Below are 26,020 nucleotides of genomic sequence, written 5' to 3' on the forward strand. Positions count from 1 at the left end.
AGAGCCCAATAGTAGTTTAGAACGTATAGGCAAGGAACTTATTACTAAGAGTATCGCAATGCTTATAGGCGCTAGACTTCCTTAGAATCTATAGCTAGAATCGACAATTGTAGCTATATACTTATATAGTATTAGCCTAAGTCGCGCTTACAACTATTGCTCGCTAAACGAGGTGCTCGACTCTTAGTTTAAGCATTGGTTCTACTAGTATTAGCCTAGTCTAGTATATACGCTAACTGCCGACCTACGCCTAAACTAGAGCGGCATTTATATATATAGCTACCAAGTATACCTACTAATAAAGGAGCGCGAAAAGGGGATTGAGAGATATACTAGGAAGGTTAAACCTAGAGTATATATTGGGTATCTTATTAAATATAAGGCGTCCAACATTTATTATATCTAGGTACTAAAACTTAGGAAAATCATTACAATGTACAATATAACCTTTAATAAATATATATTCTACTAGAAAAGCGAAGAGTAGCTTAATATTCAATTAGTAGTAGTCGCTAAAAAGGTTGTTAAGCTTATTAAACTCCCTATAGAGCCCTAGAACGCTAAGGCAATGCCGTTCAGAGTTATAGATGCCTATAAAGACCCTATAACGGTTCCCAGCTCTCTAAGACATCTAGGGGGTATAGCTAAATAGGAACTAGAAGGGCAGGCTCCTCCCTACTCTCTATCTTGTCTAAGGGGTATAGAAGTACTTAAGTATTATAGCCAAAGTTCGGGTAAGGAGCCTACTAGTAGTCTTTATACTCTAGAACCAACTCTAGAGCTACGCTAGGAACGCCTAGACGTATCTAAAGAGAGCGGCCCCCCTACTAATTACAATGCTAGCAGTGACAGTAGAACAGTAGGAACTATATTATTAAAGGCCCCTAATATAGTTATTAGAGACGCTAATAGCAACGTCGCTAGCAGTATAGCTAAGAGTACTAGCTAAGGTAGTATAATAGCAAGTACTACTATAGTCGATACTCCTAGTAGTGATAAAGAGGTCGATCGCCTTAGCGATTAGCTAGAGGCTCTAGACGACTAGGAAGACGCTTTAAACTATAGTTCTTAGCCTAATTCTAGAACACTTATAGCCTAGCTAGCGAAGGAGAAGCGTAAGTATATATATAAGACTTATAGACCACCTACTTGTCAGTTAAGACAAATCTGTAAATAGTTTCCTAGCGGCGGTATAGGTGGAAGTGGCGGTCTAGTATACTTCGTAGCCCTTATATACTACAAGGAGGGCATTGATATACTAGATTAGTATATATAGCATTCGTTTAGCTATATATTTTTAGATAACTCTATAAACGCTTTATAGGAGGACAATAGTATCTAGCATTGTATACTATATATAGTTTTTATAGCGGTAGTTAGCTAATATTGTAATATATATCCTAGAGCAACGCTAAGTAGGCCTAAAGTACATTTCGACGACCTTGCTAAGCTTCCTAAGTGCTAGAAGGATCTTATTAACCACTCTCAAAGGCGTAAGTTTATAAAAGTGGCTAAGGAAGAGATTTACAATCTCGTCAATAAAAAGATATAGCGTAAAATATAGTGTAAGACCTTTAAGGGGAAACTACTACCTCTAAAGTAGGTTTTTATCTATAAGTTCGATTAAGATAGCAACCTTAAAAAGTGTAAATCGTATATCTACATTTATAAGGATCTTTAGGAGCTCACTACTCTACAAAGCACTTATATAGCTATACTTATAGTACGCTTGTTCTATATAATAATAGCTATCGCTATGTAGTTTGATCTTAAGGTTAAGCAATTCAACGTAGTATAAGCGTTCTTGAACGCTGATCTACCTAAGGGTATTATCTATAAGATGCCTAAGGGGTTCAAAGAGCCTAGATTTCTTATAGAACTGTAGAGAGCTCTATATAGCTTATAAGAGTCTCTATTGCTCTAGTACTAAGAGTTCTCCGATGTACTTTGGAAGCTTAGCCTTATAGCTTCGCCTAAGGAACTATACTTGTTCTTCGACTATCAACGGTATATACTTATACTATTCTATATAGATGACTATCTAGTCTTCTACTACAAAGACTATATAGAAGAGGCTTAGAGGATTATCAATACTTTAAAAGCGAAGTACAAAGTATATAAGAAGGGGGACGTAGCTTAGTTCCTAGGTATTAGGGTAATCCGCGACTATATACAATGTAAGATCTAGCTCTACCTTGACCAGTATATTAAGAAGATTGCAAAGCGTTTTAGTCTTGTAGATCAAATCACCTTTCTAAGCATCCCTCTCCCTATAATAGAGCTTCGTAAGTTCATTGGCATAGCTACTCGAGTATAGATCAAACTATACTAAGAGCTTGTTAGATCACTGCTCTATACTATAGTTGTACTATATATAGAAGTTGCGTTTCTAGCTTCGTTGCTCTTGTACTTTCTAACGAACCCCTTAGGAACACACATTGTTACACGCAGTTGTAGGTCACCTGTGGCCACCTATAGCCAACTGCGCAAGTGTAGGTCCACTGGGCCCACTGGGCCCTACAACAGCACTGGGCCCCACAACAGTGCACAGGCCACCTTGCGCACAGGCCACTACACTCCTATATTTAGGCAAGCACTTGCCTACATTCTACACTCTTGCAATATATCTATCTTACACTCCTCCGAAGCTCCTACTTAGTTTAAGTGCTCCGCTGCTTTGGCTAACGAGGTTAAGCAGCACCTACTTGTTCGTATAATAAGTGGTGCCTACTACTGGACTCGAACCTATACGATAAACCGCGATAAGACTCCTTTTTAAGGGAGCCAGTGTTCATTAATAGCGTGCCTAAGCAGTACCGCGTCGTATAGCTTAGGCAACTATACGTGGGCGTAGGTGCCCCAAGTGCCCTGCTAGGAAGCACTTGTGGTTTTGCTTACTTAGGTGGTCTCCAAGTATTGCGAAGCCCTCGAGCTCCTGAGACCTAACTTAGAGGTCAGTATCTAGGGCAACAACGTTAATCGCGACCTTCAACACTTCGTCGCCCCGGCTCGGCTCCCTAAGACTATGTCAATTGCGACCACTTTCCAAGACCTCGTCGCCCTGGCCCAGCTCCCATCCTTCCGACCGCTCCAACCTCCAACCGATCAATCGCTCCAATCAATCGCCTCGACTAGTCGCCCTGATCAAGGAACCTGACCGACTAGTCGCCCTGATTAAAGAACCCGATAGGTAGATTGAATGGTTGGATGGTTGAGGTGCAAGATACAATGGACTTGCAAGCTGAGGACAGCTTTTCTATTTGTTTGTAGGGGGGGCAATTGTTATATATAGTTGTAGGTCACCTGTGGCCACCTGTAGCCAACTATACAAGTGTGGGTCCACTGGGCCCACTGGGCCCTACAATAGCACTAGGCCCTGCAACAGTGTACAGGCCACCTTGCGCATAGGCTACTACACTCCTATATTTAGGCAGGCACTTGCCTACATTCTACACTCTTGCAATACATCTATCTTGCACTCCTCCAAAGCTCCTGCTTGGTTTGAGTGCTCCGCTGCTTTGGCTAACGAGGTCAAGCAGCAACCCCTTGTTTATATAACACACATCGATGTTGCAAAGTATATAATCTCCTACCTCTTTGGTATACGCTTCCTCGCTATTTAGTTCAAGGGTATACTATAGGATATTACTCCTATACAGATCCTACTTATTATAAGGGATATATCGTATATAGATAACCCTAATATATATAAATCGTTGTATAGCTACCTTATCTCTCTGTTTAGTAGGCTTATTCATTGGAAGGCTATACACTAGGATATAGTCACTACTTCGTCTATAGAGGCAGAGCTCCTCGCTCTATCTACTACAATATAGGAAACGATAGCGTTTAAGCGCTTCCTTAGCAATTTACAACTTGAGTTAGGTGTACCTTAGACTATATTCTATAATAATACGTAGACTATTCGCCTTATAGTAGGCGAGAACGAATATATTAGCACTTGCCTACGTTATATTGACATCTACAACATATAGCTACGTTAAGAATATACGAAAGGATCTTTTAAGGTTGTATACTTACTAACTATAGAGATACCTATAGATAGGCTTACAAAGGTATTGACTCGCTAGAAGTTTAAACACTTTAGAGAGCTCCTCAACCTATAGGATATACGTTATATAGTTCAAGGAGACGATTAGGGGGACAGGAACGCAAAGTATAAATAAAAACGAACTAAAAACAGGAGCGTACACTAGTATAAAATAGACTAGGGGGTGCCTACACCTATAAAACAACAAACAAAAACATAAAACTACTTACCGCCCTTCTTCTTCTTAGGGGTAAGCATAGCGAGCACCGCCATAGCTACACTACGCGCTAGCGCATCTAGGTCAAAGCCCAAAGCAGCCTCCTCCTCATCCTTATCCTCATCCTTGTCCTCCTCCTCACTCTCCACCTTCTTAGCCTTCTTAGCCTTCTTAGGGGGCGCTACACGCTTGGAGGGGGTCTTCGGCGCGGCGGGGGTCTTGGGCGTGGCGGGGGTCCTGCTACAAAGTGTTAGACACACAGATATACACATCGCATTGGCCAGGCAATCTACGGTATACTCACTTCTTACTAGCGCCAACGCTAGACTTGGAGGGGGTGGCCAAGAGCAGGGCAGGCTTGTTCTTAGCCGCCTTAGCGGCGTAGGCCTTCTCAAGGGCGGCGAGGCGTATAACGGACGGCATAGCTACTATTGTTGTTATTGATATTATTGTTGTTGCTAATGCTACTACTATTGCTCGTAGTCTATAAAGGAAGAGTTTAAGAGAAGGTTTAAGGCGTACTCACTACGATTATATACTTCTAGGAGTATAGCTATCGACTGGCCTACGACACTGCAGTATTGTCTACATAGTGCGAATACAACAATGGGCGACAATAGTAGGCGTATATTCAAGACGTTGGGCAATAATAGCTACAATGGCGTATACCCAAATGATTGCAACGCTCAATTATATAATATAAACCTACAATCAAGGCGACGCAATTCGAAATACAAGTCAATAGCACGCCTAAATAAGGGATAGGAATAGACTATATAGCGCAATTGGGAAATACATATAATACGATCAATAGCGCTCGCATTAATGTCAACAATAGCGCCCCTAAATGTCAACAATAGCGCCCCTAAATGTCAACAATGGAACCCCTAAATCTAACTATATACAACGTACTACATAGTTCGCCAACGTAGGTAGCTAGACAATGCTTACACAATAGCGTAGCAACACTTGCACAATAGCTACGATTATATACAATAGTAGGATCAATACTAGAGGCTACTGTTTAATACGCCTAGCAAAGCGAGCTCTAGAGTCAGTGCCTAGTATATATATTCTATAGATAGCCTCTTACGAGCCTATCTAGGGGGTATATCGCGTACTAATATATACGTGACTCTACTTGCTAGGCTCCCTACGCTCAGGAGGTATATATCAGCTCTGCCTACACATATATATAGACCTCGGTGCTCCTCCCACCCTGCATAAGAGGGGTACCTCCCTCAATACACATGTCTCTGCATCCTGTATAGCCCCACTTCGCTGCTCTCCTCACGTGTTTATACTTTGTTTTCCTCTATTCTATTGCTACTTTCCTCTACGACCCCTATTAGCTCCCCCCTAGGCTAGGGCAATATAGGTTATATTAATCCTAGTTATTAGTATATCTCTATCTATATCCTTCTCTATATCTGTATTAGGCCTAGGTCGCTTACCCTAGGACCGCTAGTGTCGTTCCTCTAGGCAAAGAGCCTCTAAGTCGGTAGTAATCTTATAGTACCTTGCAATAGCTATAATATAGTTATTCTATAGGACCCCCTATCCTACTACAATGTACTTCAACTTTAAAGAGAGGTATCGTTATAGTCTAATAAGTTGTACCTTGTTACTCTAATTAAGTCCTCTAGCCTTCGATAGCTTTGCCTTAAAGCGAATAATAAAAGAGGAAAATGGCTCGTTATCTCCTTAGCGGAGTATATCTAGCTCCGTTAAGGCTATAACCTATTTATAGGAGTCTATATAGACTATTGTAAAATACTTAAGAAACGCTCCTAGGTCGTAGTTGTAGCTAGGTCCTCCTAACTTATAGAAGGCTACGACCTTGGCCTAAACTCCCTAGCTAAGGTTCCCCTAAATAAATATCTACTAGTTGTAGAGACCTCTAATAAAGTCCTAGTCTACTACTAAGATGTATACTATTGTAGCCCTCTAGACAGTAAAGAGCTCCTTTTTATTATCGAAGGGTTGTCTTATAGAGAGGCGCTTCTACTACGTCTAGGGAGCTGCTAGAGCTATAGCGTTAGTTGTCGAAGCCTAGGCATTGGCTAGTGTAGGGGCGTTTATAGTCTAAGCTATAGTAATCTAGGTTATATAAAGTTCCTTAATAGTTGCTGTTAAACTTACTATAGCAGTAGGCTATGTAAATAGAGTTGGAGAACTGCTATAGTAGTGGTTGTAGTAAGGTGGTTACCCCGAGCCACCTACCCTGCACCTCTGGCGCAGTGGTGGTTGTCTCCCGAGGGACCTACCCTGCACTGTCTCCCAACTGACCTACCCTGCACCTCTCCCACGCGACCTACCCTGCACCTCCTACCTACTTTATACCTACTATGTTTGAACGGCTGCATCTAAACCAAACTTTTACCAAAATGGGACTAGCTTATATATATCGATAGCTTAGTCAAAGGACTATATATCTATATATATACTATTTAGGGTTAGGGTTGGTAAGGCCTTCAAATTTGGGGTTAAAGTAGGTAGGGCTACAGAGGCAGTAGGACCGGTGATTGGTTAGAGCCAGTTCGCGAGCTCGCGAGCCGATTTTTAGGAAAACCTAGCTAAATGAGTTTTGCAGGTGTGGGAAATCCGCCCCACAGCCCGCTAGCTTGTGCAGAACACTGCACCTAGGCCGGTAGGTATATAATCGGGAGAGGAGATGCCCGCTCAGTAGTGGAATATAAACAACTGTTCAACGCAATGCAAGCCTATATTAGTCCTTTATCTAGCCTATGCCGCACTGCCACTATAGAAGGCTATAGGCCTATTAGGCCCTGTAAGCCCTTCTAAGTTCTCCTGCCTAGTTCTAAGCTATAGTGTCGCAAAGCTTCTAGAATAACCTAATCTCAACAGTTGCGTTCTAATATATAATCGTCTTTTACAAGAGTTGGAAGTATTTATAGACCTAATCTAGGTCTAGGACCTATAGGACGCCTAGGTTATTTATAGTAGCGTCTAGTCTACTTGGTACTAGCGTTGAAACGCTTAGCATACTACTCTCGTCTATACTTAGAAGTAATAGCTACTCTATTTATATAAAGGTAGTTGAACTATAACGTACTAGCCTTATAGCGTCTATAGATAAGCGTACGATATTCTATTCAACTACCTTAAGGAAGGAAAAAGGAGAAGTATAGGCTATAGTCCCTACGTACAGAGTTTTTCAAGGGCTCGCAAAGTGGGTTCGGACCAACGTTATTCTAGGCGCAAGGCGGGCCCGCCATAGGTCCGTCCCAGAGCTACCGCAGATCCTAAGCGCAGCCCTATATACCTAGCCTAGGTATAGCCTAGTCTATAACATTACCTAGCAGAACTGCCTACTATCTCTAATATAACTAGCTATTTAAGAGCAATTTTAGGGATTAACGAAGAGTTTTAAAAGAATCTTTAACTAGGTAGAGATAAAGGAAGATAAGACTGCCCTCGATTTTCTCGACAGTGATATAGGTAAAGCAGTTTTTATTTCGTTTTATAGAAGTCCTATATACTACTCTTTAATACTCTTTTTCACGTTATACGTTCTTATTCTTTATCTTCTTTGTCTAGATGGACGAAGATCAAATTGTTGTCCTACTTAAAAGGGAAGAGGAGGACCCTAGTTGGAAACCCCTTTTCTAACTAGAGGCTAAGGCGGGGATTCGAACGTAAAGTTAGACACACCTTAAAGACGTTTATACTTCAAAAGAATATTATAAATAAGGTTCAACTAGTCGATTTAGCACTATTAGATAGCTCTACGCTAGAGAGAGACCCGTTATAGCAAGAGAAGCAGCTTACAAAGGCTAAAGCAAAGATACCGTTTAAGAAGGAATAGAACGATCTTATAGTCCCCTGTTTCTTAGATCTTAAGCTAAGCTTAAGACTTACTAAGGAGCGCCTTTAAACAATACTCGCTACTATAGATAGGTTCTTTAATAAGCTAGAAAAGAAGATATTTACTAAGATCTTATAAAACTAGGAAGCTACATTTATATAAGATTTCACTGAGTATAGGTACATCTATAAGGATATTGTCCTACCCTAATATATTAAGACTATTGTTACACGAACAAAGTGGGTGCTACCCAACCTCGTCAGTTAAAGTAGCAGAGCACTTAGACCAAGTCAGAACTTTGGAGGAGTGCAAGATAGATGTTTTTACAAGAGCGTGAGATATAGGCAAGTGCCCACCTAAATATAGGAGTATAGTAGCCTGTGCGTAAGGTGGCCTATACACTGTTGCGGGGCCCAGTGCTGTTGTGGGGCCCAGTGGGCCCAGTGGACCTACACTTACGCAGTTGGCTATAGGTGGCCACAGGTGACCTACAACTACGTATAACAATTGCCCCCCCTACAAACAAACAGAAAAGCTGTCCTCAGCTTGCAAATCCATTGTATCTTGCACCTCAACCATCTAACTATTCAATCCATTCAATCCACCTATTAGGTTCCTTGATTGGGGCGACTAGCCGGTTGGGTTCTTTAATCAGGGCGACTGGTCGAGGCGATTGATTAGAGCGATCGATCAATCGGAGGTTAGAGCAGTCGGAAGGATAGGAGCTAGGCCAGGGCGACGAGGTCTTTGGAAAAAGTAGTCGCGATTGACGGTCAGAAGGATAGGAGCTGGGCCAGGGCAACGAGGTCTTGGAAAAAGTAGTCGCAATTAACGGTTAGAAGGATAGGAGCCAGGCTGGGGCGACGAGGTCTTAGAAAGTGGTTACAATTGACATGGTCTTTAGGAGCTAAGCCGGGGCGACGAGATGTTGAAGGTCGCGATTGACGTTGTTGCCCTGGATACCGACCTCCAAGTTAGGTCATACTCTTTGGGCAGCTACCCTCAGGAGCTCGAGGGCTTCGCAATACTTGGAGACCACCCAAGTAAGCAAAACCACAAGTGCTTCCTAGTAGGGCACTCGGGGCACCTACGCCCGCATATAGTTGCCTAAGCCATATAACGCAGTACTGCTCGAGCACACTATCGATGAACACGAGCTCCTTTAAAAGGAGGCTTACCGCGGTTCGTCGTACAGGTTCGAGTCCAGTAGTAGGCACCACTTGTTATACGAACAAAGTGGGTGCTGCTTGACCTCGTTAGCCAAAGCAGCGGAGCACTTAGACCAAGTCGGAACTTTGGAGGAGTGCAAGATAGATGTTTTTACAAGAGCGTAAGATACGGGCAAGTGCCTACCTAAATATAAGAGTGTGGTGGCCTGTATGTAAGGTGGCCTATGCACTGTTGCGGGGCCCAGTGCTATTGTAGGGCCCAGTGGGCCCAGTGGACCCACACTTACGCAGTTGGCTACAGGTGGCCACAGGTGACCTACAACTGCGTGTAACAACTATCCTATACAAGGCCTAGTAGAGCAAGTCTATTCTAATTCCAAAGCCGCTAATATAGAAGGTCATTGATCTACTTAGAGAGAGGTAGATATATAGGATTATTAAGTATAGCTATATAAATTACTATAATAACTAGTTCCTTGTTCTTAAGAAGGATAATAGATTATAGCTTATCAATGATATTTAAAAGGCCAATGCTATAACGATTTATAACGCTTTTATCCCACCTACTATAAAGGAATTTTGTCACACGCAACTGTGACAAGGGCACCTATGACCGCACCGCGGTCAGGGGTGACGAGTGTTCCCTTAAAAGAGGGACCTCGCCCGCAACCCCTTCGTAGAGAACGAGACTATATTAATATACTTTTGTAATATATACTAGTGTTTAGGAGTACCGCCTTATCAGTTAATAAGGCTAAGAGGCATTAATCTCCTTTACTATTATACGTTTACTGTTAGATAGTTACCGAGAAACTATCGGTATATAACAAGTGGTGCCTACTAACGATTTGAACTTATCTACTTCTTATTAAGGGGAGCTAAGTTCAGCTCGGAAGACATTATAAGTTATGCTTAGCAAGTTGTATAGAGTAGTACCTAAGGCAGATAATGCTCCTTTATAAAGGAGCAAGCTTCGAAGTATACGATTTATAACGAACTAGTTTATAACCTAGACACTATTATTCTAGTACTAAGTACTTACAAAGGGTTAGAAACTAGATATATTTAAGCTTTATAAACGCTAATGTCTATAGAGATATATAGTAGATACTTAAGTTTATTAAGGACTTTGAGGTTATCTACAACGTCTAGTAGGTAACTGCTATTAATCTCTAAGACCTCTAATACCTAGAAGCCACTATATTACTTAAAGAGGCACTAGAAGGAGATGCCTACGCCCAATGGTATACTAGAACACTATATATTATAGAGTACTCTCCCTCTTAGATACTTAACAATTATATTCTTTACACCTACTTTGCAACTATTAAGTACAAAGTCTAAGTAGCTATTAGTAAAAACCTTATCCTAGACCCTAGGATCAAAGATATCGCTTTAAAGACTGAGGACTCGACCTAAGAAACGCTAGAGACCTTAGTACTAGAGAGTTAAGGACCGTTAGAGACCTTAAAGCCTTAGGGGACTAACAATTAGCAACTAGGACTAGCTATACTATTAGAAATATTAGTAAGAACTAGATATAATTTGACTAAGAACTAGCTAGTAACTCTACTAAGCTTAACCTTCTAGAAGCAACTAGAACTTTAAAATACGTCAACTATTCTTTAACAGAGATATAAAACCTATACTGTTAGTAGCTATAATCTTAGTAGACACTACTAAGTACTGCTAAGAGAATTGTAGAATCCGCTACTTTAGAACTAACAACCTAGAGAGGAAGACCTATTATCTTCAATAGCTTAGCTAATTAGTGCTTTTAACTAAGTTCCCTAGCTACCGCTATAGACGCCTAGCTAACTATCCTAGTACCTATCTAAGCTTCCTAGACTAGATATAGTTATCTAGAACCCTAGAACAAAATATATAAATAGTTTAGTCGATTTCAATGTCTCTTTACTATTCTAAGAGATACTAAGCCTACTATGTAGACAAGTAGCTAGACCCTCTAGATAAGGAGCTAGACCCTCTAGACAAATAGCCAAAGCCGTAGACATCTAAGCCACTTTTGCTATATAGGACTTTCTTACCTAGATAACTAGAATAATAGAGAACCTAAACATTATAATCGAAAGGGCGAATAGGGCTATAGGTATAGAAGACCGTTAGCTTGAAACCGAGGACGGAAGCACTATATCTTTATAGCTGTCTATACCTACGTTGAAATAAAAGATTTAAGACACTAGTCTCTTTTAGCTAGATATAGAGAATAAGGCTAAAGAACCCTAGGACCTATAGTATAATAAATAGCAGCTATATTATAGGGATATCAACCTTTAGGTTAAGTAGGTAGATTAGGTTGTTAGATACTATTTAGTAAAAGAAGAGACCCTATATATAGAGATATAGACCTTACTTTAAAGATTAGCGCTATAATAGTATAAATAGTAGCTCTTTGCTATAGAAAAGGTAGCATTGACTATATCTATAAAAGTATAGACTAAACGCTTAAAAAAGGAGTTTAGCATTAAAAGATATAAAGTAGAGAAATGGCTAAACGAAAACTAGTATACTATAAAGGACAACTATAAAGATAAGCTAGTCTAGAAATTTACTATAGAATACTTTAAATATATATATATTTAGGGAGATACTACTAAGGAGCAACGTCTAATACGCCTATACAACTGCCTCTATCTAGAGCTTCGCTAGCTATACCCTAAACTAGACGTAACTATAGAGATAGGTACGTTCCTTAGTATCCTCGATACTAAAGTATATATCGTTAGAGACAAGCTCTACTAGGATACTGCTAAGGGGTATATTATTGGCTATAGTCCTATTGCCAACAACGTAGATATAGAGTACAACGACGAAGGATAAAGAGACGACTAGGAGGATAGTAGAGCCTTCTAGATAAGAAGAGGTAGAAAAGGATACTACGATCCTTAGAGAAGAGATAGAGATAAACCTTAGCGACTTAGAAACAATTGATATAGAGATAGTAACTAAGTATAGCTATTTAGTGACTAAAACTTCTATAGTATACCTAGATATAAAAGAGGATACTAACCGTTTAACGATTATAGAAGAGGAGTTAGACTGTTCAATAGCTAGAGAAGAGGCGACAATAGCAACTAGGAAAGACTACCTCGACCTCAATAACTTCAATGGATTTAGATATATATATATAAGAAGCATTTCGAAGATAGTACCTTCTTATATTATAATAAGATCATAGTAATAGAAGACGATAAAGACACTAACCTTTATTGTAAAATACTAGAGAAGACTAGGTATATTCTTATCGACGAATATAACATTAAAGCTAAGGACAAGGAGTTAGAAGACGAGGAAGCTGATAGTTCTTACTACTTATATTATACCTTTTGTTAGCCTAGACTAAGTTAGAATAAACTACTATAATAGCTTCTAGAGATTTAGTAATATATTGCTTATAGCAGAGTCTTCGCAATACATTGTAAGCTTTTCAAATATATAGCTGACAATAGCGACAAAGACAAATGTAGACCTATATAACCTTAGACGAACCGCTAGTACAACCTTAGTAACAACGTAGATAAGCTTAATAATAAAGATATAAACTTTATATTGACTAAAGGACAGATTATAAAAGTATAGCTATATATACCACTATTAAAAGCATTAGATAAGCAAGCTATATACCTTATAATCAATATTAGTATAAACCTAGGTAAGCTAAGCACTGAGGTTTACTTCGATATAGGTAGCAACGCTAACCTTGTCGATAAGGAGTTTATCTCCAAGTAGGCTAAGAACCTACACTAGATCGATATAAAGCTATACTTTGTCAAAGGCATTGGAGCCTATACCAAAGTCAAAAAGTAAGTCGAGTTTAACTTCTATATCCAAGGAATCGTCTATAGTACTAACGTAGATAGTCACTTTACTATAATAGCCAACGTTATTAAAGGCTTAGGAGCAAAACTATTGATTAGAACTAACTTTATACTCTATAATAGAGTAAAGATTGACCTTAATATATCTATCTATTACTTCTAGTCCATTTACAATATAAAGGTAAGAGTATATATAGAATAGAAAAGAACAATCTAGAAAGTGAAAGCTATAAACACTACAATGGTTATACCTATAACGGAACACCTAATTAAGACTACGTTCGAGCCTATAGACACTGATAACGATAATCTAGGTAGCTAGAAACATAAACTCTACTTCGCTTTATATATCGAGGGTATACTAGACGCTATTATAGATACGAAGAGCGTACATTAGGCTATTATAAGGAACAATACTGCTTGCCCAATTACTATTGTCAAAGGATAGCGTATTAGACACCTTCTTTAGTATAGCCTAGAGGAGGACATCTAGGTAATAGTATAGAACCTTATACAATAGACCTAAGATAACGTTGTAGACGACAAATACGTATAGATAACAATAACTATATAATAGGAGCCTAGCGATAAGGAACCAATAACGGAGACATTGACAGAGAATAAATATAAGCCACCTACTAAGTAAGAGTTCTATATACTATCCTATAGTATCGAGAAACTAGATAATATCCTATACGTCAAGTTAGTAGTAGAGGTAAGCATCTATAGCAAGGACAAACGATATATAGAAGAAATAAAGGCATTGCTAGATAAGTATAATATCTTTTATAACTATAGTATTGTCCCTATATTAGAGGATTAGAAGATAAGAATTTCGCTTATCGACGGATAGTAGAATTAGCTTAAGCCCGTTTAGGTTTACCTACTAAGCGCTAAAGACTAAGCGATTGTCGACGAAGAATACAATAAACTATATATATAAAGAAAGATGGACTTTATAGACTAGCCAACCTCTGTCGCTTACCTAGTCTTCGTAGTCTATTATATAGTTGCTAGAAAAACGAAAGGTAGAGCTATAGTGGACCTCTAGCCTCTAAATACATTGGTAGTACTAGATGTATACCTGTTACCTAACTAAGACAACATTATAAATATAATAATAGGCAATACAATCTTTATAGTATTCGACGCCTCTAGATTTTTCTTCTAGCTTCTAGTCGTAGAAGAACACTATAACTATATAGTAGTCATTAGTCCTAAAGGTTTAGAACGCTTAAATATTGTACTAATAGGATTTAAAAACTTACTAGCTTTTATATAGCGCTTTATAGACCGTTTATTCTATAAGTATAAACACTTTGTCTACGTCTATATCGACGACATTATTATCGTTAGCAAGAATATAGAGGAGTACCTTAAGTACATTGAGACAGTTCTCAATATCTTTGACAAGGTATACGTTTACATTTTAGTAGAAAAATCCTTTATAGCCTATCCATTAGTAAGACTTCTTAGCTATATAGTTAATAGCAAAGGAGTAGCTAAGATAGATATAGGATTACTATATTTTTAAAACTCAAGTTCCTCGATACCTTTAAGACCTTAGAACAATACCTTAGTATAGCTAGATAGCTATATAAAGGCATCCTATAGTATATAGTGAAAGCGTAGCCTCTATAGGACTATAAAACTAAACTCCTTGCCTAAAGGAGAGTAAGCGGAGACCTTCTAGTCGCTAAGTCGAAGAACGCTAGGAAATTATTTACTTTAAACGCTAAATTCTAGCCTATACTAGTGGAACTAAAGTCCTTTAAGCTGCTATAGAAACATCTATACGAGTAGTACTTCCTATATCATTATCGTCCTAATAAGCCGCTATTTATTAAGCTCGATATAAGTAGCAAAGGATATAGAGCAATCGTCTTTCAACTCTATAGCGAATAGGACAATACTAGTATCCCTAGCTAAGACATTCTAAATAGTAAGATCTAGCCTATTATATTTTTGTCTTGCCTAACTTCTAATATAGAAAGGAAGTATAAGAGTATAGAAGTAGAAGTCGCTACTATTGTATAGGCAGTTAAGAAGCTTTAAAAAATAGTATAGTCAAACCAACACTTTGTAAATATCCTAATAGACTACGTAGCGACTAGAGGCATTATAAAGTATATCTCTCTTACTACTATAGACCTTATAAAGGCCAACCTAAAGCTTACCAACGCTATAAACTAGTTATCCTAGTTTAACCTCAATATCTTCTATATACTAGGAAAGCTCAACGTTGTACTAGACGCCTTGTTACGTCTACTGACCTTCGAGGAAGACGCCTCTAACGAAACTTAAAACGCTATTAACGAGCTAGAGGACATTTAGTCTACTACCTAGATCGACACTAAGGAATGCTATACTATAGACACTAGTACCTTCGAGCTAGTTATTAATAACAAGTTTAAAGCTAAGCTAACTATAGTTTACCTCAACGACTACTAGTATAATAAGATTATTAGAAGTCTCTACAATATAGAAGAACGAGCTAAGAAGATTGCTAAGTAGAGAGAATACGAAGAGTAAGAAGGAGAGCTATAAAGAAAGTAGCACTAAAAGCTATAGCTTAGACTCTATAAACTAAAGGACGGTCTTCTCTACTACGTCGACTACAAAGGAGCGAAGAAGCTTTGTATCCCTAGTAGCTATATCAAAGACATTCTTGCCGTTATATATAATAACACTTACTACTTTGGTATAGATAATATAATAGTAAACCTCTTAGTATTCGCGTTTAACTGAAAGCGCTAGATAGTATATAAGTATATTTAGCATTGCCCTATATATAAAGAGAACTAGACTTTGAGAGAACTGAAGCTTAGAGACCTTTAGCTAATTCGGATATCGCTATAGCCTTTCTATACCATTATTATAGATTTTATTGTTGGTTTACCCATTATACTCTCTAAAGGGACACTATAGTTAATAAAGAAGTATCTAATTCTTAACGCTATATACACTATTACTTATAAATTTAGTAAAAAGAAGCTTCTTATAACTAGAAATGACAAAATGTTAGTAGAAGAATAGGCTATTATAATCCTTAGAGCATTAACGTATATAGATTAGGGACTTCTAGCGTAAATCATTAGCGACTAAGATACTAAGTTCACCTCTGACCTATAGAAAGAAATCTTTTGTATCCTAGGCGTTAGCCTCCTTTTCTCGATAGCCTATTATCCTTAAATGGACAGTTAGTTAGAAAGGATGAACTAGATAGTAGAAATTGCTATTCGTATAGAAGCTATAGAAAAACTAGGAATGCTATAGCCTCTACTTCTCTCTATATTATAGTATAACCTTAACAATATGCTCATAGTCACTATTAGAAGATCACTAAACAAGTTGGTATATAGCTTTAAACTACGCTCTATCCTAGATATACTTTACTATAAGAAGGGCATCGTTACCTCTACTAAAGCTATTAGTATCCTTAGACAATAGTATTAGAAGGAAGTAGTGGAATAGATCGATTATATAGGCGCTATTATAAAGATATATTACAACGACAAGTATATACCTACTGAGTTTGAAATAGAAGACACCGTTTACCTACGACTATACAATAGATACTATCTCCTAGGAAAGCCTAAACGAAAGTGGTCACTATAGTAGGCAAGACTGTTTAAGATTATCTATAAAATTGATAGGAATGTCTAGAAGCTTGACTTCCTAGCTAGTTAGAAAGTCTATCCTATAGTTTTAGTTTCCTAGTTATAGAAGCTAGATTAGGGGAAAGACCCCTTTGACTATGACGTAGAACCCCCTAGCCCTATAATCGTTGACGGAGATAAGCACTAGGAAGTCGAGAGAATTGTACAACGGCGTATTACTTGGAGGAACCAAAGACCCAAAGTCGAGTATCTAGTATAATAAAAAGGATTTACTGCTAAAGACGACTAGTAGATCCTATATATCCAGCTTGTTAATAGTGCTAAGGAACTTGTTAAGGAGTATAAAAAGGCGTACCCTATCGACTAGGAGAAGTGTTATACGCAACTGTGGCAAGGGCACCTATAACCGCACCGCGGTCAGGGGTGACGAGCGTTCCTTTAAAAAGGGGAACCTCACCCGGAACCCCTTCGTAGGAAGAGACTGCATTAATATACTTTTGTGATATATACTAGTGTTTAGGAGTGCCGCCTCATTAGCTGACGAGGCTGAGAGGCATTGATCTTTCTCACCCTCACACGTTTACCGTCAGATAGTCACCGAGGACCATCGGCGTGTAACAAGAAGGAACACTATAACAAAGGCATTACTATCAAGGAATAGAAGGAAGTGAAAAAGATTCCTCGATCCTAGAACCAAATTGTTGTCGAGCTGCTATAGAGGAAGGGTAGCGACTACTAACAGTTGTACTATTATTGACTTTCTTCTTCCTTCTTTCTTATTTCCCTCTCTTCCTTTTATTTAATTACACTTTCTTTGTTAGAACATATTCGCTTTAGTATATCTATTACTACTATACTGCCATTAGATATATAAGCGCTATCCTCTATCTTATAAATCCCCTAATTTTCTTCTCTTTACCCCTTATTTAGATATTACTAACGCTTTTAGTTATAAAACTACAGTTATTTAGTTCATTAAATACTTTGCTTATTCTAGTTTTCCTATATCTAGATTTGCTATTAGCCTTAATTTATAAATAGTTAAAGAAAGCTATCCTATTGCTATAAAGGTATAGGGCTTTAAGCCTCGAGAGTACAATGTTCCATTCTCTAGCTATCGCTAGATAGTAACACTGTTCGCTAGCTATAGTCGCTATATTATTATTTTTGTTTACTTTTAGAACGGCTTAACGTAAGCTATCGCAGTTCTCTTTCTCTTTATATATCACCCTCACTATATCTATCTCCTACAACACTTCTATATTGTAATTTATTACATTCGTTATATAATCAATTGTCGTATATTCTTACTACTAAACTATATACTTTTATACAAGCTACTATCTATTAGTATATACTTACGCTATATTTATAACTTAGAACAATTCGCTATATGTCCTTATAGTACCTATAATAACGATAAGACCAACTATATAGTCGACTCCTCTAACTCCCTAACGTCCTTAAGCAGTAAGGCACTTAAAGACAACCGTATTAATAATATAGAAAGAGATATATAACTAGCTTTCATTATATATCGAATGCCTCTTCGTAGAAGAAAGACTTTTGCTAAAACCTATACTATTAGTATCTAAAAAAGAGAGAGCGTTTGCCTTACTATAAAGTAAGTAGGAGGTACTATAAAGAAAGTCACTAATATAGTCGATATCCCCTTATACACTATAGAAGTATATACGTCTTACTAAGCTACAACTAAGGACGTCGCTACTAAAGCTGCCTATAACAATAAAATAATAGCCGCTAAGAAAGCTAATATAGCCAAAGCGATCTAGAACAGTTTAGAAACTATATATAAGGAATAGGAGCAAGCTACTATCTTAGGCTCTATTGTCATTCTAGACAACGAGCCTAAAGTCACTGAGGACTACAAGGAAACGCTAGACAACGACGTAGTATAAGAGCACCTCAACGCTCTTTTTACTTATAAGTATATAGAAAGAGAACAACCCCTCTAACATATACCTAGGATCTAGTATCCTACTATCAATAACGTTGCAACCGTCTACGTACAATGTAAAGAGCTTTAGCAAGCTATATACATCGTATCTAATAACGAAGTAGTCGTAAGCGATAATAACTAGGATGCTTTGGACGACAACAAGGCTAATTACGCAAGCGACGAAGAGAACGTAGCTATAGAGCTATATTGCATTCTAGAGCTATAAGAGACCTATATGTCCTACGGTTATTCCTATTGCCCTACAAAAGCTATAAACAAGTATATTACTACTATAAGTAAGGTACTCGCCTATATATATATAGACTTTTGCTATAACGAAGAATATATAGCTAAGCTCGTAATGTAGTTCGCTAAATTCTATTGTATAGTCCTGAAAAAAGATCTTAGTGATAAACTAGTTGGCTTCGTTTACAACTTATATATCTATAGGATTAAAGGCATAGTCAAAAAGGCCCTTAAGAAGTTCTAGGAGACTAGAATAGTAATTGTAAGCTATATACTAACTGCTATTAAGATCCTCGCCTTACAATATATATCGCCTAAAGGGGAAAGCAACCTATCTATCAACGTAATATTAGCAGAGCTTGGCCTAGCACACTACAACAACGCTAAAGCTATAGATATAGCAAATGGTACTAGTTATATAGTTACTATAAACAACGCTACTATTAAATCCCTCTAGGCCAATATAAAGACTATATAAGTGCTTATCAAAGACTTGTTGCATTTTATATAGAAGTATTAAGCGTATATCAAGGAAGTTGAGAACGTCGTTATAGAATCTATAAGATGTATTAGCGCTATAGATGTAAATAGGAACGTCGATTATATAGAGCTAAACACCTTTGTCTTCTAGGGCAATCTAGATAAAATGCACTATCATTGGATTAAGAAGATTAGCGATATATAGCAAGCCTATAACAAGACTATAATAGAACTCTATTATATAGATAACGAGCTCTGTAAAGACATCAATACAATTATATATATAACTAGCGATATATAAGATATTATCTATATAAGTTTATCGAAGTATATATAAGACCTTAAACGCTATATAACAATCCTCGAGGCCTATATAGTCATACTAGGCACAACTTCTAGTATAGTAGAAAATATAAAGCAGACTACTACGATTATCCAATCTATTAAACGCTAAGAACTAGAACCTAAAGGTAGCTAAACTATAACTATAATAATAGTGCATTTTATTAAGACTATATAGCTACCTATATAAAAAACGCCTACTAAAGTACACGTCGTTAAAACTATGTTGATAGTCGCTCTAACAACGTTAGCTAAGACGTTATAGATTTAGTGTAATGAAAGCACCTACTTTACTTTAGGAGCTAAACCGACTAGAGCCACTATTACTAAGCGCTAGTGTAAGGTCACTAGCGACGATAAAGAGTAGGAGACGCCAACGCGCCCTACTAAGAGGACTAGAAAGGCGCTAATATCCACTAAGTATAAAATAGCTATAAAAACGTCTAGGCCTAGCAAAGACAACCTATATACTAGCGATAGTATAGTCGATCTCAACAAGTAGAACAAATAAATAAATATATTGTAATAAAGGACTTAGCTATAGGCTAGGATAACGAATATAGGAATCCTATATAGGGTATAATATAGACTAGTTTCTTTCCTTCTATACTTTCCTTCACCCTATATTAAGTTCTATAATAATAGCGAGGACGCTATATTTTCTTCTTATTCCTAGGCACTTGTTATATACAACTGTGACAAGGGCACCTATAACTGTACTACGGTTAGAGGTGACGAGTGTTCTCTTAAAAGAGGGACCTTGCCTATAACCCCTTTGTAGAGAACGAGACTGCATTAATATACTTTTGTAACATATACTAGTGTTTAGGAGTGCCGCCTTATTAGCTGACGAGGCTAAGAGGCATTGATCTCTTTTACTATTATACGTTTACCGTCAAATAGTCACCGAGGACCATTGGCGTATAACAAATTTAGTGAAGACTTTGGTAGCTATAAACTAATATCTCTCTTAGATCTCTTCTCTAGTTATAACTAGGTCAATCTTGGTAAGCGGAGCTACAATTTAACGACCTTTTCGACGCCAATTAGTCTCTTCTATATATATACATTGCTAATAGGGGGTATAAATTCCATTGCCCAATTCTAGCGGGCTATAACAACGATCTTTAGGAACCTTATCCCAGATATCTATCGAGTCTATCTAGACAATATTACAGTAAAAGGTCCTCGATCTGATTATAATAGCTATCTAGACAGAGGGGGACGTTGCAAATTTGTTGTCAAGCATCTTAAAAACATCGATACAGTGTTGCTAAACGCGGAGCTAGTAGGTACGACTATCGCTATAGTAAAGTCGAAGTGGGCGTAGCTAAAAGCGGTCTTACTTAGTTATCTTTGTATACCTAACGGGCGCCTTCCCAAGGAAGCAAAGGTGATTAAGATAAAGGAAGTAGAAGACCCGACCACTAAGAACCTGATCTGCCTAGAGAGACGAGGGCACTAGAATAAGGTGGCGAGAAGGTTAGAGGAAGGAAATGGTTCTAGGATAGCAAGGAGGAGAGGAAGGCCTTAAGAATTCAAGAGGCGAACGCTCTTTTCTAGCCTATCTCTAGCCAATTAGCGGCTGCTATAGGCCTTATCTATTTTCTTTCGCCTAGATTAGGAAAGAGCTAAACAGCCCTCCTACCTTTAAAGGCTTGCTTACCCCTTTTCTCGATCCTCCTACCTACACTCTTATAGTCAACCATTGCTTTCGCCTCGCCTACTACACCTTAGATTTTCTTATAATCGCTTTAACCAATCTAGATCTTTCTACCTAAAGAGCGACTTTTCTATTAAGCTAAATTTTTATACACTATTGCAAACATCGCTATAGGTTGTTATAGGATTCCTAATTTCGTAGAGCCTATATAATCTTAGGCTAATATAACCGTTGCCCTAGGATAGAAGCAGCTGCTTAGAGAACTTAAGTTTCATATACCACTAGGTTCGTAGAGGCTTGCCAAAGATAGCAATTAAGTAAGGCATTATACCTCCCTTATAGGGCAAAAGCTAGACTTAAAGATACTAAGTTACCTTAGGGAGACTAGTCCTAAGCTTTTTCTATTTCTATTAAGCCTAAAGAAGTATCTATAAGATATAATTAACTAGCAGCCTAACTGGATTCAGAGCCCTCAGCTTAGCGTAAACCCTAAGACTATAAGCTACCTGTTCCTAGGCTAGCTAGAGGGAAAGTATATAATAGATCGGTTTTTTAAAATCAGTTTTATAGATATAGGTATTTCGCTCTTCGATATAGAAGATATACTACTTACTAAGGAATAGCTAGAGGGCTAGATGATCCTAGACGTTATATAGTTTTTCTTTCGTCTTTATAAGGACTATCTCTAGTTTTACCTATAGCTCGTCTTAGATACTAGTCCTATACCAAAGGAGTTCTACTAGTCTAACTAAAAGGTCATTGCTAACTATTGTCGTTTCTAGGTCTTCCTTTACTTTGTCGACGGAAGGTATTAGGCTATTATAATCTTCGACTAAGTTATAGGCTAGCTTTACTACTTCGACTCTATACTTAAGAGTATAGAGATATATACTAATATCTTATTAAAGGTCTAGATCACCTTCTAGTCTATCTATAGGTTCCTTTAGTCGTAGCTATATAAGGAGGTAATTATCTGCTATCCTTAGCAAAGTATAGGTTAGGAGTATAGATCATTTGCCCTAGAGTTTATATAGGCTTTTCTTTAAAACCTCTAGCCCTACCTTCTAGATAGACTAATATAATTTAAGATGCCCTAGCTCCGACTATATTAGGGAGATAATAAGAAGGTTGTATAGTAGTATATATTACACTTATAGTTAGGAGCTTATAGGAATGCTCTTAGTACCTTTAAGGATTACCTACTCTATACCAAAGGAATCCTTTTGCTATAGTAGAACAAAGGTAAGATGTATAAGCTCCCTCTAGACCTATTGTCTCCAACCTAAGAACCTATATAGCCTATACTCTCAGAGTACAACGAAGACAAGGTGATCAAAGTCCTCTAAGGCAACGACGTGTTTATACCTAATAAGCTAGACATTTCTAGGCTCGATAACCTACCTATATATATCCGCGACCACTTTAGTAACGTAGAACTTAGGATTTCAGCTATATACTCAGTGGCATTTAAGTAAGCCTAGATCCTTAACTAGAGCGAGAAGGGACTAATCGCTACTATATAGCTAATCCTTATACCCTAATCAAAGTAAGAGGTAGTATACCAAGCGTACTACTATAAGATTATAGAGCTTCCACTAAACAGACAGCTAAGTAGTAGGCCATCTTTGTAAGACCCTATAGCTAACCTTAGACAATAGTTATAGACTATGTTTTTAGTACCTAGAGCTATTCTACTACTCTAGCTAAAGGATTAGAATACTACTTTAGGACTATCGGCTATACTAGTAGAGAATCTTAACAATATATCGACCTAGGCGAACGTTAAGGTTAAGATTATAGAGATTACTACGATATAGGCGACTACAACCTAAAGACTCGTCGACACCCCTATAGACAAGTTTAACCAGAAGCACCTCCTTAGTAGTACGTAGGTCAAAAAGCTTATAGCCCTAGTATAGGCGGCACTCCGGATAATAGTACTCGATCCCTATCTCTAGGAGGAGGAAACGCCTGTCTATATGCTTATAAGGAGGCTAAACTACCTTAAGATGCCTCACTCGCTAATATCGAAGCATTTATAGGCTTAGGGTTCGCCTACGTCATTTAGCTATACATTACCCTCAGTATAACACTGTAGTAAGCGCCCTTGCAAAGAGCCTACTAAGCCTAAGCAGCTACTTCGCCTACTACTATACGACCTATACTGTTGAGATTAGGTTATTCCAGAAGCTTTGCGGCACTATAGCTTAGAATCGGGCAGGAGAACTTAGAAGAGCTTACAGGGCCTAATAGGCCTGTAGCCTTCTATAGTGGCAGTGCGGCATGGGCTAGATAAAGGACTAATATAGGCTTGCGTTACATTGAACAGTTGTTTATATTCCACTACTGAGCGGGTATCTCCTCTCCTACTCATATACCCACCGGCCTAGATACAGTGTTCTACACGAGCCAGCGGGCTGTGGGGCGGATTTCCCACACCCGCAAAACTCATTTAGCTAGGTTTTCCTAAAAATCGGCTCGCGAGCTCGCGAACTGGCTCTAACCAATCACCGATCCCACTGCCTCTACAGCCCTACCTACTTTAACCCCAAATTTGAAAGCCTTACCAACCCTAACCCTAAATAGTATATATATAGATATATAGTCCTTTGACTAAGCTATTGATATATATAACCTAGTCCCATTTTAGTAAAGGTTTAGTTTAGATATAGCCGTTCAAACATAGTAGGTATAAAGTAGGTAGGAGGTATAGGGTAGGTCGCGTAGGAGAGGTACAAGGTAGGTCGGTTGGGAGACAGTGCAGGGTAGGTCCCTCGGGAGACAACCACCACTGCGCCGGAGGTGCAGGGTAGGTGGCTCAGGGTAACCACCTTACCACAACCACCACTATAGCAGTTCTCCAACTCTATTTACATAGCCTACTGCTATAGTAGGTTTAACATATACAACTGTGCCTTCGCCTATAAATATAAGTATCTAGTATAGTAGTAAGGATAGGACGTATATATTAAGGAGGTAGAAGAGTATAAAAGATAGTGTAATCAACTACCGTAGCTAGCTAAACCTTTATAAGCCGAGAGAGCTATACGTAGAGAGCAGCTTAAGGAGTAGCGACGATAAGAGATGTACGCTAAGGAGCTTTTAAGGTACAAGCTTACCTATAGGAGTATATAGTAAGCTCGAAAGAGAAGTATAAATTAGAGTAATAGACTACCTAGATATAAGGACCTAGTTTTTCTATTTGTTTCAGTATATTGTATTCGTTGCTAAGGGGATCTAGCCCTCTAATTATATATATTTATGTAGGCTAAGCCCATCTTCTTCGTTATAAAGTAAAATATCAAGTAGTTGTCAATATATATTCGTAGACACTACGTTGGTGGTTCTCCTTCTTCTAGAAAGGCTATTGAGCCTCTCCTTTTGTTATCCTACCTCTACCTAGATAATAAGTATTCGAGCTATTGAGCTCTGACTATATTCTCGTTGTCTTCTGTCTTTTCTGCTGTATCCCACTAGACGTACCTGAGCTATATATCTTCCTCTTAGGAGACATCCTTCTCACTATTTAATACGTACTATCTTTATCCGTCTAGAGGGGCACTACATTCCTCTGGGAGCTATCTCGCGCGCCTGGTCCTAGGTGTGGTGGAGTAGGTTAGTGTAGAGGTTTTGCACTATTTCAATAAAACGAGCTCTAGTTATTCGTAAGACAATAGTAAAAAGAAGGGAAAAGCTTATACCTAGTAGTAAACCCTAGTACTATTAGTGTACTCTTCCTATATAGGGACTGAGTTATAGAATATTTCTAAGCTACTACTACCCTATATACTAAAAAACCCTAGGAGGTTACAATAGATTTAGATATTTATATTAAAATTAATGTAGTTAGCTTCGAGTTTATAAAGCGGTATTATCTTCCTATAGTAAAGCTCTCTTTGCTATAGACTTATATAGTAAATGCTTAGGTGTCCTAGTTGTATTGAGTGTTCTCTATACCCCTAGAGCTATTAGACAGAAGAGGTATAATACAGAGGCTCAACGTCTCCTATATAGCTATTGACCACCCTTTAATCGAGGGAGGGTTAGCTGTTATTCTAGGGATATTTACAATAGTAGAAGAATATATCTTGCTATTTCTAGTAGCTAAAGAATAGTAGTTTATACCTAAGACTATTAAAGTTCGTTTTAAACGCCTAAAGCGGTTTATTAAAACGTTATACTAAAAGCCCTACATTTACACTCTATTTATATACCCCAATATACTATAAGCTTTATTCTCTAAGGAGGAGGAGGACAAGGAGATATAGGCGAAACTGTCTTAAGGCAAGGACGAAATCCCTAAAGAGCTTTAAGACTTCGCCAACGTATTAGACCCTACTAAGGCCAATATTCTACTACTATATTGTAAGACCAATTAAACTATTAAGCTATTGCTAGGCACGATATCGCCAATAGGGCCTATTTATCTATTAGCTTAAAAAGAGTTGAATATTTTTAAGGAATACCTTTATAAAAACCTAGTAAAAGGGTATATCTGAGAATCTTAGAGCCTAGCTATAAGCCTAGTTTTGTTTATACCTAAAAAGGATAGTACCTTCTAACTTTATATCGATTACTAAGAGCTTAATAAAATTATAAGGAAG

General features: G+C 38.0%; 1 protein-coding gene across 1 annotated transcript; it reads right to left on the reverse strand.

The window, feature by feature from the left end:
• Positions 1–2,898: 2,898 nt before the first annotated feature.
• On the reverse strand, positions 2,899–4,691 carry THITE_2088364 (uncharacterized protein; the record flags this gene model as incomplete). The annotated part of the gene is made up of 3 exons (XM_003653175.1): positions 2,899–2,942; positions 4,282–4,505; positions 4,573–4,691. The coding sequence occupies 3 exons, from the start codon at positions 4,689–4,691 to the stop codon at positions 2,899–2,901; spliced, it is 387 nt and encodes a 128-aa protein (XP_003653223.1).
• Positions 4,692–26,020: the final 21,329 nt, after the last annotated feature.

This window comes from Thermothielavioides terrestris, chromosome 2 (assembly GCF_000226115.1).
Source record: "Thermothielavioides terrestris NRRL 8126 chromosome 2, complete sequence".
Lineage (NCBI taxonomy): Eukaryota > Fungi > Ascomycota > Sordariomycetes > Sordariales > Chaetomiaceae > Thermothielavioides > Thermothielavioides terrestris.